Genomic DNA, 12,488 nt, shown 5'->3' with positions numbered 1-12,488 from the left:
TGAAGCTCAGATGTGCTCAGAGGGTGCTTAGAGGCTCTTAATCCGGCTACGGCATGCGAGGGTGACCACCGGGAGGCATGTCGGCAGCGGACCCCTGTGGCGGGGATGCCATTGTGAGGTGTGGGGAGTGCGGCAGGGGGTTTAGAGGATGAGCTGACCCTAAGGGGGACCAACCCCCAGCCCCCACACACACCCCTACTGAGAGACTCCCACTGGTCACACACACACACACACCCCTACTGAGAGACTCCCGCTGGTCACACACACACACACACCCCTACTGAGAGACTCCCGCTGGTCTGCCTGTGGGTCTCTCAGTGAGAAGCCCAGCAGGGACGGCACCGCAAGCAACACAAGCGCTCAGTTTCATCACTCTCTCTCTATCTCTTTTTTGTCTCTCTCTCTCTCTCTCTCTCTCGTCGCTGCTTTCTTTTTTCACTCTCACTCTGTCTTTACAACTCTATCTCTCTCTTTCTCTATCATTGCCCTCTCTGTGCAACTCTATTTCTCTTTTGTTTTTATGTCTGCTGTCTCTCTCTCTCTCTCTCTCTCTCTCTTTCTCTGATCACTCTCTCCCTCTTTCTCTCTGTCTTTGTTTCCTGCATTCTGCACCTCTCTCTCTCACACTCGCTCTTTCTCAGTTTGTCTCACACATTCTCCTTCCCTCTGTTTCAATCTCTTTCTTTCACACCTTCTCTCTATCAAAAATATGTTTTTTTACACGTCTTTTTGCTCAACTTTACCAATAAATGTGCCAATAAATGTGAAGCACACTGGTGTGAGAGACGTCTGAGGACAACAGACAACAAACCCCAGAGAGGGAGAAACACCAGGGAGGAAAAAGAGAATTGACTGTTGAAATCACATGAATCCCAGAGAGAGAATGTGAGTGAGAAAGAAACAGAGAGAAAAAAAAAGAAGAAGAAGAAAAAGAGTGAAACCTTTTCCCCCTCACTCTCTGTAGACAGCGGGAGAGTGTGGAGCCGGCCAGGGAGGCGACTCCAGAGCATTTCTCTGGGCACTGGAGGCCCAGAGCAGAGCAGAGCAGAGCAGAGCAGAGCAGTGATTGCAGCAGCTCAGCCTTTAGACTGTTTCTGGAGAGGGCAACATCTTATCTGCACTTTCCCAGAAACACTCGCTCTTTCTCTTAAGAGACAGGCAATTCTGAGGCCACTGGCTTCTCTTGTTTTCAGAGAGTTTTTTTCTGTCAGCGTACTCATCTTCTGACCAGATGGGAAGAGATCGGCAAGCATAAACCTGCCCTGCTGTAGAGTGTGTGTGTGTGTGTGTGTATGTGTGTGTGTGTGTGTGTGCGCATGTGTGTTTGCGTGTGTGTGTGTGTGTGTGTGCATGTGTGTTTGCGTGTGTGTGTGCGTGTGTGTGTGTGTGTGTGTGTGTGTGTGTGCGCGCATGTGTGTGTGTGTGTGTGTGTGTGTGTGTGTGTGTGTGTGTGTGTGTGTGTGTGTGTGTTCGCGAGCATTTCCACATGTATATATGGGTGTAGTGTGCAAGGGTATAATGTGCATGAGTACTCACCGAGCCCCAGCTGTGGGCCATGTGTCCTGCTTGCGTGTGCAGGGAAAGCAGGACAGAGACAGACATACAGTCTCCTCATGGCCTCCACTCAGCCAAGCTAGCCGTTCACCACAACAGACCACATCAACACATCTGACCACGTCACCTCTGTGCTGCGATAACCAATTCTCACATTCCTAGACACTGACGCCTGGCGATAGCCAACCACCATCTGAGAACCTCACCAGTGTGTCCTGAACACCAATCATCTCAGCTCACCTGCCACGTGTCTAACCAATCTCGCAAGCCAACTATCAACAGGCCCAGCAGCTATCCATCCAACCAGCCCTTCACTCTCATTCAGCCAAGCTATACTCAACCAAACCCAGCCAGAGCCATCTCCTCATGCCTCCATCTTCACCTTTGCCTGTCACTCACCCATTATTCTTTTTAAAGGTTCTACGTGGATTTTTTCGAAGTTGTTTGCTTGTTTTAGCTGAAAGCATCCAAACATAAAGAATGCGAAGAAACACCCATTGTTGACATAACGTGACAAAAATGGCTATGCTCTGTGCTGTCCAGATATCATCTGATGTCAATGTGCAAACTAGCTAGTGGCTGGGCGGCTTGCACTACCGAGCTCTTTTAAACCCGTTATCTCAACAGATATCCACAAGGCATTCAGGCTTCCACCAGGCTTCTCACTCCATCCACTCTAACTAACACCTTCGGCACCAAACTCCCTCCCCAAACTCAGATCCACTAAGTTCCAAACAGCCTTCTCACACACCACCTGGGCCTCACCTCTGCCAACTGCATGCACCACAGACGGGCCGAAGCCGCGGATCTGAAAGCCCAGGCCGTCTGCTGAGTCGGGGATTTTCACCGTCCTGCACAAGCGAGGAGAAGAGAGGAGAATAATAAAGTACATGAACAGAGAGACACAACACATACAAATAAAACATACACACACAACAAACCAACAAAACGCATGCGTCTTACTCTCTGGGTTTGGTGCTGATCAGCACCCGGATGGGGCCCTTGCTATTGAAGCACTGCTTCAGTAGGCTGTCCACCTCCTGGAAGGGCCGCAGGAATACCAGGTCCCCATTGATGGCGAAGATCTTCTTCCCCACCTCCAGACCTGCCATCTGCAGAAAAACAACAACAATGAAGAGGACTGATTTATTCAGTTTTACTCAAACTTCGAAACATAGACCAGCCATCTAGACAGCAACACAAAACACCAACCAAGAAGCATGCAAAGTTGGCAAACAAAATAAAATGTTATTATCAGTTTCTCATGTGTGTGGGTAGACACACAATAAAACAACTTTAATTTGGTTACGTTAAATTAAATTGGTAAATTGCCTGTAATAATATTGTTTCATCAATGGCACAAATTCATCGTCAATGGCACACAAAAGTTACAACTACTACTATTACTGTGGACTAATAAATTCTCACTTGATGTACGAATTATGTCTACATGACACAATTGTTCAGCAGTAGTGTAGACTCCTTTAAGGTTCAAGCTCTAGATCTATTTCTAGCACTAGTTCTGTGTGGAGTTCTAGCACTACTTCTGGTTCTAAGTGGAGTTCTAGCTCTAGCTCTGGTGTAACTCTGTGTGTTGTGTGGGAGAGTTGTGTGAGAGTATGTGAATGGCCCTAATGAAAGTCAGACTGTCTGCAGTTCCTCTGTTCTGTCCCAGCCACAGGAGGATTCTCTCCTACGAGCGCCGACTCAGCATGTTACAAAGGAGAGTGGGCGATCTCACACACTCTCTCCCTCTCACTCCCCTTTCCTCTACTCTCCCTCTATCTCTCCCACCCCCTCACTCTACCCTTCTCTCTCACCATCCAACCCCTCTCTAACCCTCTCTCCCACTACCTCTCTCTCAATATCATCCTCCCTTTCCATTGTCTCTCTCTCTCTCGCCCACCACCTCTCCATCACATTCTTTACACATCTCTCTCGCTTCACCCTCTCTCTCCATCCCCTTTCCCTCTCTTTCTATCACCCTCTTCCCCTCTCTCTCTCTCTCTCCATCCCCTCCTTCTCTTCCCTCTCTCTCTCTCCATCCCCCTTTCCCTCTCTTCCTCTCTCTCTCTCTCTCTCTCTCTTCCTCTAACAGATAGCAGGGGATGGTCAGAAGACAGCTCTTTATCTCTGGGAGAGCACAGCTGGATCTCATTGTTGTATTCTGCCGCAGTGCCTCATCAGAGGACTGTTGGAAGGTTCTCCACACAAGAGTGCCTGATCCATAAGCCTGCTAACACTCACTAATATTCTTACAGTAAAGTAGAGCTCTTCCTGGGTGTTCTCTCAACTAGCCTTAGATTAGTTGAAGGACGGTTTTGACAGATACTCTTCTTTTCATTTCTACTTATTTCATACTGTACTTTTGACTCTTTGTCTGACTGGGAATAGATTGTAAATAATATCTTCCAAAGATGTTCCTAAGTATGTAGAGTAAAGGCTCTTCTGTATAGATAACGATGCAAGGAGAATTTTACGAAAGCTTAAAGGCTCTAAGCTGCACCCTCATCTTTTTCTCTGAGAGTCCATCTGAAGACTTGAGTGAACTAGACTTCCTGTGCTTCTCTATTGATCCAGCTCCCATCCTCCACCCTAGGGATAAACCGCGCCACTCTCCCCTCCCACCCTCCTCTACATTAGGATCTGGGCCGGATCAAAGATGCCAAACATCAAAAAGACAACCTCAAGAATGCAAAGGGCTTTTTTTCCCCTTTTCCATGTGTTCTATTTCGGCTCTGGAAAACCACAACAGTTGATTTCAATGTCCGTCGGTTACCACAGCGAAAGTTCAAGCGTAGAGCAAAATGCTGCCCGGCGGAGGCTTCTGTCTATAGAGTTAGTGATAAATCAGCCCCTAATTGGGTTCGCCGGCCCCAAAAACCTCAGGGAAAAAAAACGTCCCTGCCATCCTGCCGAAGCCTGACCATAAAAGATTCCCAAGCCTTCCGCGGAGCCGGTTCCGTGCCAATGTTTACCCTTGATGTACCCCCCCCCCCCACTTATTTGGTGAGCAAATATTCAAAACAAGCCTTTACATACACAGACTCCCCAGAGGATTCTAGAAGGAGGAGAAATGCTGTCGGAGAGGTCAGCGGGGGATCCGGAATCTCTGTTTTGTTTACAGTGAGTGACCTGAGGTAGTGACCTGACAAACGTCACAGGGTCAGCATGAGGATAGAGATGGCTTGAGTGTGTGTGTGTGTGTGTGTGTGTGTGTGTGTGTGTGTGTGTGTGTGTGTGTGTGTGTGTGTGTGTGTGTGTGTGTGTGTGTGTGTCCGTGTTTGTGTCCGTGTGTGTAGGGTTGAGTTACTGTGTGAAGTGAAAGATATCTTGTGTGGGTAGGTGTGTGTGAATGTGTACATACATGTGTGCGTGTGTGTGCTTAGGGTATGTGTTACTGAGTGAAGGGAAGTGAAAGTGTGCCATCCCACTTTGTGATCACATGTCTAAGCCCACTCAGGTGCAGACATATGAAGTATGCTTAAAATGAGCATTGAAAGAAGCAGGTAATTAATTAAGCAGCTTAATGAGAGACATGAATAGCGAAGATACTATGCACTCCACAGAGCCGTTAAGTCAATCTCACTCGACACACTCCCACCCTTTTTGCAGTTTTACATTTCAGCAGCGCCAGAATCCATCTCCTTGTTTTGACGCAATAAGTCGCTGAGGTCAAGAAGAAGTAACAACAATCCTGTTTACATGGAGTGAGTCAATTTAAGCAAACATCCATCATCAGCATCTCAGCTGGAGCCAGACAGCTGCAGTTAGTTGTGTATGTGTGTGTGTGTATGTGTGTGTGTGTGTGTGTGTGTGTGTGTGTGTGTGTGTGTGTGTGTGTGTGTGTGTGTGTGTGTGTGTATGTGTGTGTGTGTGTGTGTGTGTGTGTGTGTGTGTGTGTGTGTGTGTGTGTGTGTGTGTGTGTGTGTGTGTGCGTGTGTGTGTGTGTGCGTGTGTGTGTGTTGAGGCTCACCTCTGCATGTGAGCCCTTCTCCACAGACTTGATGATGGGCACTCGGTTGCGGTCCTCCAGAGTGAAGCCGTAACCTCCAGCACTGGGCCTGATCTGCAGATTAAACACACACACAGAGTTCACCACACTCATAGACAGACCCACACACACAGAAATACACACACACGCACGAACACACACACGCACACACACACACACGCACAAACACACACACACACACACACACACACACACACACTACTGAATTTTCAGATGCCAGATGGGATTTGCTTATTCTTTCAGAATTAAAGCTGCAATGATAAACCATCTTTCAAATAGGAATGTTCACATTTATCTCTCTCTCTCTCTCACTCTCACTCCCCTTCTCCTCTCTCACTGCTGTTTTGAATAACAGTAAGTGCACGCTCCAGATTTGTGCTCACTCATGACTGGTCTGTGCCAAGCGGCTGCACTCATCCCACTCCTCACGCACTGCAGGCAGGCAGGCTGGGAGCTAGTCATTCATAAGCCTGACGCAGGGAGTCTGGCTCCGCCGGCCCGCACTGATGTGTGTTCTGATGATGATGATGCATAGACTGGAGACGTATGGAAGGGAGCGGAGAAGAAGATGTGTGTGTGTGTGTGTGTGTGTGTTTGTGGTGGTGGTGGTGGTGGTGGTGGGGGGGGGGGGGTTGGGGCAGTTGGTTGGGTTTGGAGGTTTGGAGCGGGGTTAGAACCAGTCAAACACACTAACATAATGAGAATATTTTATTAAAAAGCCAGTAGAGTTGGAGTAGCATTAAAGTAGTAGAATTGGAATAGTCGCAGAATTGGAATAGTATTTGGACAGAATTGTCTGCTTTATAGAATTTTAGAATAGAATTTCAATAATAATATATGGTAATTGGAGTGTAACTGGAGTGTCCAATGTAGGTTCTACCGATTGGAGAAGGGACACAACATGTGGAGAAAGGACAGAAAAAGAGAGATGGGTTGGTCTATTGCACTACTATTGCACACGTGCATGTAATCACCTGATCACAGGTGAGCCTCTAGGTACCTGAAACGGACTCAAATACAAACTGCAACACAAAGGAACAGGCACAGGGAATGGCCAACGGCCAGAGCCATTGTCTAGGCTGTCAGCTGCAGGCAATTAAGCTCGACGCGGCCTCTCTCACCAGCAGGGACTTGGCGATGACGTTCTCGGCTATTTTCAGGTCGTGCTTCAAGAGCTTGTGTTTGGTGTTGGATCCCTCCATCTCTTCGTCGGCGAAGAAGCGGAATAACAACGGCTCATCCTTGAACTCACTCTTCTCCAGCACTGTAAAAAACCCGAGAGAGAGAGAGAGAGAGAGAGAGAGAGAGAGAGAGAGAGAGAGAGAGAGAGAGAGAGGACATCTGCCATTAATTCCTGCGTCCCACGTCTTTCCTCTCCCATCAGAAGAGATGCTTACCTCTCCAAAAGCATCCCTCTTTTTTTCTTCCCTTACAGAGTCATATCAATAAGCAATGCATGACTGTCATCCAACACACTGTTTAAAGCACTGAATATATTGTTATGGGCTAGTGCAGACAAACCTTCCTGTTACATGTCATACAAAGGTCCTTTAATCTTTTGGAGAGGTTTGGGGAACTAGAGGTAGCAAACAAACTTTGGGTTTAGTAGCTGAAGTTGCTGAAGTTCTTCAATCTAACATGCATATTCAGACAGTGAAGGACTATGGAGAGGACCTGTGTGTCTGGGGGGGGGGGGGGGGGTGTACGTATGCATGCAGGCTTCGGTCTTCGACCGAGGTCCTGTTGGCATGGGCGACCAGAAGGAGAGTGCCATAGTCAGGATTTAAACATGTTGCTATGGCGGCATAATCGCCACATAGCCACCACCACCACCCACATACATCTAGACTCAACTACAAAAGACAGTGACAACCCCCCCAACCCCCACCCCTCAACCCCCCTAACCCCCCCCCAACCCCCACCCCTCAACCCCCCAACCCCCACCCCTCAACCCCCCTGGCCCAAGTGAGAAATGAGCAAAAATAACTGCAGTTTCCTGAACAGCTCTTTCATTTTATGAACAAGAGGGGGTCAGATATTCGACCAGTTGTCAGAAAAAAATAATAATATGTTACTGTCACGAATATCTAGAGTTGCATGCTGGATCTGACATGAAAATATTGTCGTTTTTACAGTAATTATGTTCCATACATTTGTCATTGATTTGCTGCGTATGAAAACGTAATTGCGGGCAGTCGTGAAATGGTTACATCACTGGGGGAAACGAGAGATAGATGGTGACTCACTGGCGTATGATGTGGACTTTGGCACTGGACGGCACGTCTCTTAAAATCTGAAAGCCTCAAATCCTGTAAACAATCTGTCACCGTGGCAACCAACCCTTCACACTTGGACCAGCAGAAATTGTTTTGGTGCTGTCCCAATGCTGACTGCTCTGAGGCAAACCAGGCACTGACTACACCCCCATCCAAACGCATGCACACACAGACACACACACACACACAGATGCAAACACGCACACACACACACACACACACACACACACACACACACACACACACACACACACACACACACACACACACACAAGCTTATAGGAAAAGACCTGCAATTGGAGACTGCCAAGTGCCAAACACTTTCTGGCATGCTTTGGAACCCTAGCATAATGACATAACAATATGACACACACAAAAACCCTTAGAGCACAGCATGCAGGAAAAAGGGAACCAAAAAAGAATTTGTGTTTTTCATTGTGCAGTCTGATGCTAGACTGCATCATTCATAAATCTGAATCAGATTTGGCTGTGATGTGGCCCAGGTCTGCACCAGATCAAGGCCAGACCTGAGGCCCAGTCTTTTGCACTCTTGAACATGTACAGTACATTCGGTTGTTTGGCCCTACCGTGGTGCATGAAGCCGTTGTCACACAGCTCCTTCCCCAGAATCACAGCTTCCTCCCTGGTCCGGCAATCACCCTGGACACGGGGGAGGGAGGGGGGAGGGGGAGAGAGAGAGAGAAAGAAAGGCTCCATCATTGTCTGCCTGGTGAGCCTCAAAATGTCAAAGGAACCCTTCACACTCTGGCCATTGTGCTTCTGAGTGGCTGGGCAGAGGGCCGTCCACAGAGGAGGGTCACATTCACATAGAGTGGACAGGGAGAATGGCAGCAAACAGAGGCAGATGCGGCCGCTAGCCGAGCTTTTGTTGCAGTTCAGTTCAGTTCAGTTCATCATATCTCCATTGATACGGCATAAGAGGAGTGAGAAGTGCCACTCTGGAAGTGGGTTCTCAGTTCATCATATCTTCATTGATACGGCATAAGAGGAGTGAGAAGTGCCACTCTGGAAGTGGGCTCTCAGTTCATCTCCAACAGCTGTTTGACTCATACCCAGATGCTCAATTCTCAGTTTCCAGCTTCTCTAGTGCTTTTTTTTTTCCGCAAATACTTGCACACTTTTTGGTCGTGGTGACAAAAGGCGAGATCTCGCAGCCATGCTGGGGTTTATAGTTTCAGTCTGTTTCCGCCTGGACATATTTGAAGTGACCTGGCTATTTAGAAAACAGCCACTTCCTCCTTCCTCCCTTTCAAGTCTCTGCAGTTCCTTGGGAGCCAATGTGTTTCCAATATGCATTACACAAGCCAATAATATCATTCGTGCCAAAGACAAACACACACTCACACACACACACAAGAAGGAAATAAATTAAAAACATTATAATAATAATCACAATGATACATTCATGCAAATACCTGTGCAATGAGCCAGTCGATTAGTTTGTTCGCCATCACAACGGATTTGTATGTTCTCAGATGGTAGTCTTTATCTCTGTTTACAAACAAGAGGGAAGACCAACAATGTGAATGAAAAAATGTATGAGGGAACACATCTGTGGAAAAACGCACACATGCACCTTGAACTTGATCCAGGACATCAAGATCTCAACATGACCTCTGAGACCTTTTGGGGTCTTACACACGTACACACACACACACACACTTACAAACACACACATTCACAAACACACACATTCACACACACACACACACACACACACACACACGCACACACACACACACACACACACACAAAAGCACACAAACACACACAGACCCTATGGGGCAAGACATTCAAGATGCCTGCCCCTGGGTCTCTTGTCATAACAGGCACTTCCTCAGCATCAGTCAGCGGGGGAAAACACCACTCTTCCCTCAACCCCTCCTGTCCAAACACCAGGGAGGCTCTCCGCTGAGTTCTGACCCCAGACACTGCCACTGAGCCCCAGGCACCAGGCCCCCGGGCCTCCGGCGGGGGACACAGAGGGGTGAGTGAGTGAGTCACAACTTGAGCATTTCAACCGCCCAAATCAGACTGGCCAGAGGATGGCCAGAGATCTTCCGGTCACACCAGGAGGTTTATATGCATACCGAAATGTTTGAACAATGTTTGAAAAATGTTGAGACAGAAACAAAACTTGAAAATTAAAAGATTATTTAAACTGACTGCTTTTCAGGTCACTATGACTTTATGAATGCACCCTGTGTTATTACAATGTTACTACAATTTGTATGTTCTCTGTTTGAAGACTGTACTTTTAACCCCTCCATATAATGTATTTATAGTAGGTATTATTTGTGTGCGCACAGGGTTAAGTGGTTATTTCTGAAGCGGTGTGCCATCGAGGGTGCATGCGTCTGGGAGCGAGGCCATGCCAAACCCTGGGAGCCCGCTCTGAACCAGAGCTGTGAATTTCCCATGAAGGCAGGGTCTCTTGGGGGACAACCCTAGCAGAGGCCAGCAGCGGGAGGGAGGCATGGAGGCCGGCAGTGGCAGCGGCGGCGGCGGTGGTGGTCACTAACACTCGCTGGAAAGTCCAGCCCTGCCCACAGCCCACACCCTTACATGGCTCAGAAAACCGACCCGCGGGCCAAATCCAATTTCGTCCAGCAGCGGTCAGCGGGAGACGAGAGGCAGGGGTAATTGTCCCTCCGATGTCCTTTCGACCGAGCGCTTCCCCCACCCGACTTTGCAGCATTTTGACAGACACAGCCACAGGCTCCGCTTGGAAAGCAAACCCAGGCGCTCGGTTGAGTTCTACACGCATACTTTAAGTACACTGAGCTGCCAGCGCAGCGGTTTCCATTACACAACTAACTCTGTTCTAACGTCAGGATTTCCGCTTCTTGCCTTTCACTCTTTTTCTCTCTCTGTTGCTTTTTTTATTTTGGCACAAGGGGAGCGGTGGGGGCCAAGCATTGAGCTTTTGACCTCATCAGTTAAACATGCTTGCCCTGTGCCACGCACTAAACACCAGGCCTGCTCTTTCCCCTCTTCCTCTGGCTGAAACAGCAGTGTCCACTGTCCAGGGCCAGTGGCCGAGACCACTCCTCTCTGTGTGTGTGTGTGTGTGTGTGTGCGTGTGTGAGTGTCCAGGGCCCGTGGCCGCTCCTCTGTGTGTGTGTGTGTGTGTGTGTGTGCGTGTGTGTGTGTTTTTGTGTGTGTGTGTGTGTGTGTGTGTGTGTGCGTGTGTGTGTGTGTGTGAGTGTCCAGGGCCCGTGGCCGAGACCGCTCCTCTCCACTCCGCTACTCTCCTTGCCGGCTGTCAAAGTGACAAATGAGAGGCAAACACAGGGCCCAGCACAACCATATGCTCAGCACGAGTGCCATGCAATCTACAGGAACAGGCTTTCGCTCTGTGTGTGTGTGTGTGTGTGTGTGTGTGTGTGTGTGTGTGTGCACTCAAGAATAAGTGTCTTGGGAAGGTCACCCCGAAACTTAAATGGCCTGTTTGCCTCCAAGATAACCATAACTGCAGAGTTTATGGCCTGCAGAAAGACAGCCACATAGTTTTTTTTACTTTTAATATCTGTGCTCTGTATTCTGTCTTCTTCTGCTAGTATTACAGCCCCTCTGAGATTATCTGATCAAATCATGTGCATCTGTTCAAAACTCCTCTGTCTCATTGTACAGACAGTGGCTTATTTTTCTAATAACATTCCAAGGGGTTTGAAGTGGGATGGTGGAGGGGATTGTTTAGGGCTGAATTGGGAGGTGGCATGGGTGTCTATAGGCCCTTCTGGAGTCCCCCTTCCAGCAGGAAATTCCAGCTAATTAGATTGCAGCTGGAGGAGACAATTAGAGAAGTCTGATTCTGCAGGCGCTGAGCTAGAGATGGGCTGTGGAACCTCCAGTTTATCCCAGTTTATCCCTGTGAGAACAAGTACATACACAAATGCACACACACACACACACAAACACAAACACACAAACACACACACACACACATACACACACACACACACACACAGCATCATGCATCGTGTTAACAGAAGCACACAAATACAACGCAAACAAACAATTCTCTATAGTACATGATACACAAACTGATACTCAAATACGAACACACACACACAAACAAAAACATGCATGCACATAGAGTCAAACACTCATTTACACATACACACAGAGACAGCCATACACAAAAACACATATACATACACTCACACACAAGCATGCACAAACAGTCACAAAACAAGAAAGTAGCACAAGAGCACGCAGCCCCAACAAAAGCCTCCATTAACGTTGTGTTGAGCAAGGGGAATTTAATTTACTGTGGGCCTCAGCCGCTGCCAAATTTCCCACATTGCACCTGTTTCGCATTTGGGCCTTAGACCCATTTGAAACTGGTCCTGCAGGACTCTCTCGCTGACGTCTGACCTGACCAGCTGGAACGCATCGGCGCTCCTCCCCGCGTCAACAGCCGCTGATGGAGCTCACCATACCATTACATTACATTACATTACATTACATTACATTACATTACATTACATTTGGCTGACGCATTTTTAGCCAAAGCGACTTACAACATGGTAACAATTTTAAGTTTTAAAGCGATTCTCAACAATTTTAGGACAATTTAAAGAACAGTTTAAAAACAGTAGAGTACAGTAAGAATAAGT

General features: G+C 47.8%; 1 protein-coding gene across 2 annotated transcripts in view; it reads right to left on the bottom strand.

The window, feature by feature from the left end:
• The window catches only part of prex2 (phosphatidylinositol-3,4,5-trisphosphate-dependent Rac exchange factor 2), a 140,742-nt gene that overhangs the window by 78,475 nt on the left and 49,779 nt on the right, over positions 1–12,488 (bottom strand). For both annotated transcript variants that reach the window (XM_076290911.1, XM_076290912.1), the window contains exons 14-19: positions 9,282–9,357; positions 8,433–8,505; positions 6,691–6,833; positions 5,531–5,623; positions 2,518–2,666; positions 2,320–2,405 (exon numbers count right to left, since the gene is read on the bottom strand). In XM_076290911.1, the coding sequence (XP_076147026.1) occupies positions 2,320–2,405; positions 2,518–2,666; positions 5,531–5,623; positions 6,691–6,833; positions 8,433–8,505; positions 9,282–9,357 (620 nt within the window). The remainder of the gene's footprint in view (positions 1–2,319; positions 2,406–2,517; positions 2,667–5,530; positions 5,624–6,690; positions 6,834–8,432; positions 8,506–9,281; positions 9,358–12,488) is intronic.

Source organism: Alosa pseudoharengus, unplaced genomic scaffold (genome assembly GCF_046254945.1).
Source record: "Alosa pseudoharengus isolate Yale_2024_CS ecotype anadromous, Long Island Sound unplaced genomic scaffold, YU_APseudo_1.1 YU_APseudo_1.1_scf_18, whole genome shotgun sequence".
Taxonomy (NCBI): Eukaryota; Metazoa; Chordata; class Actinopteri; order Clupeiformes; family Clupeidae; genus Alosa; species Alosa pseudoharengus.
This window is presented reverse-complemented; position numbering and strand designations above follow the sequence as displayed.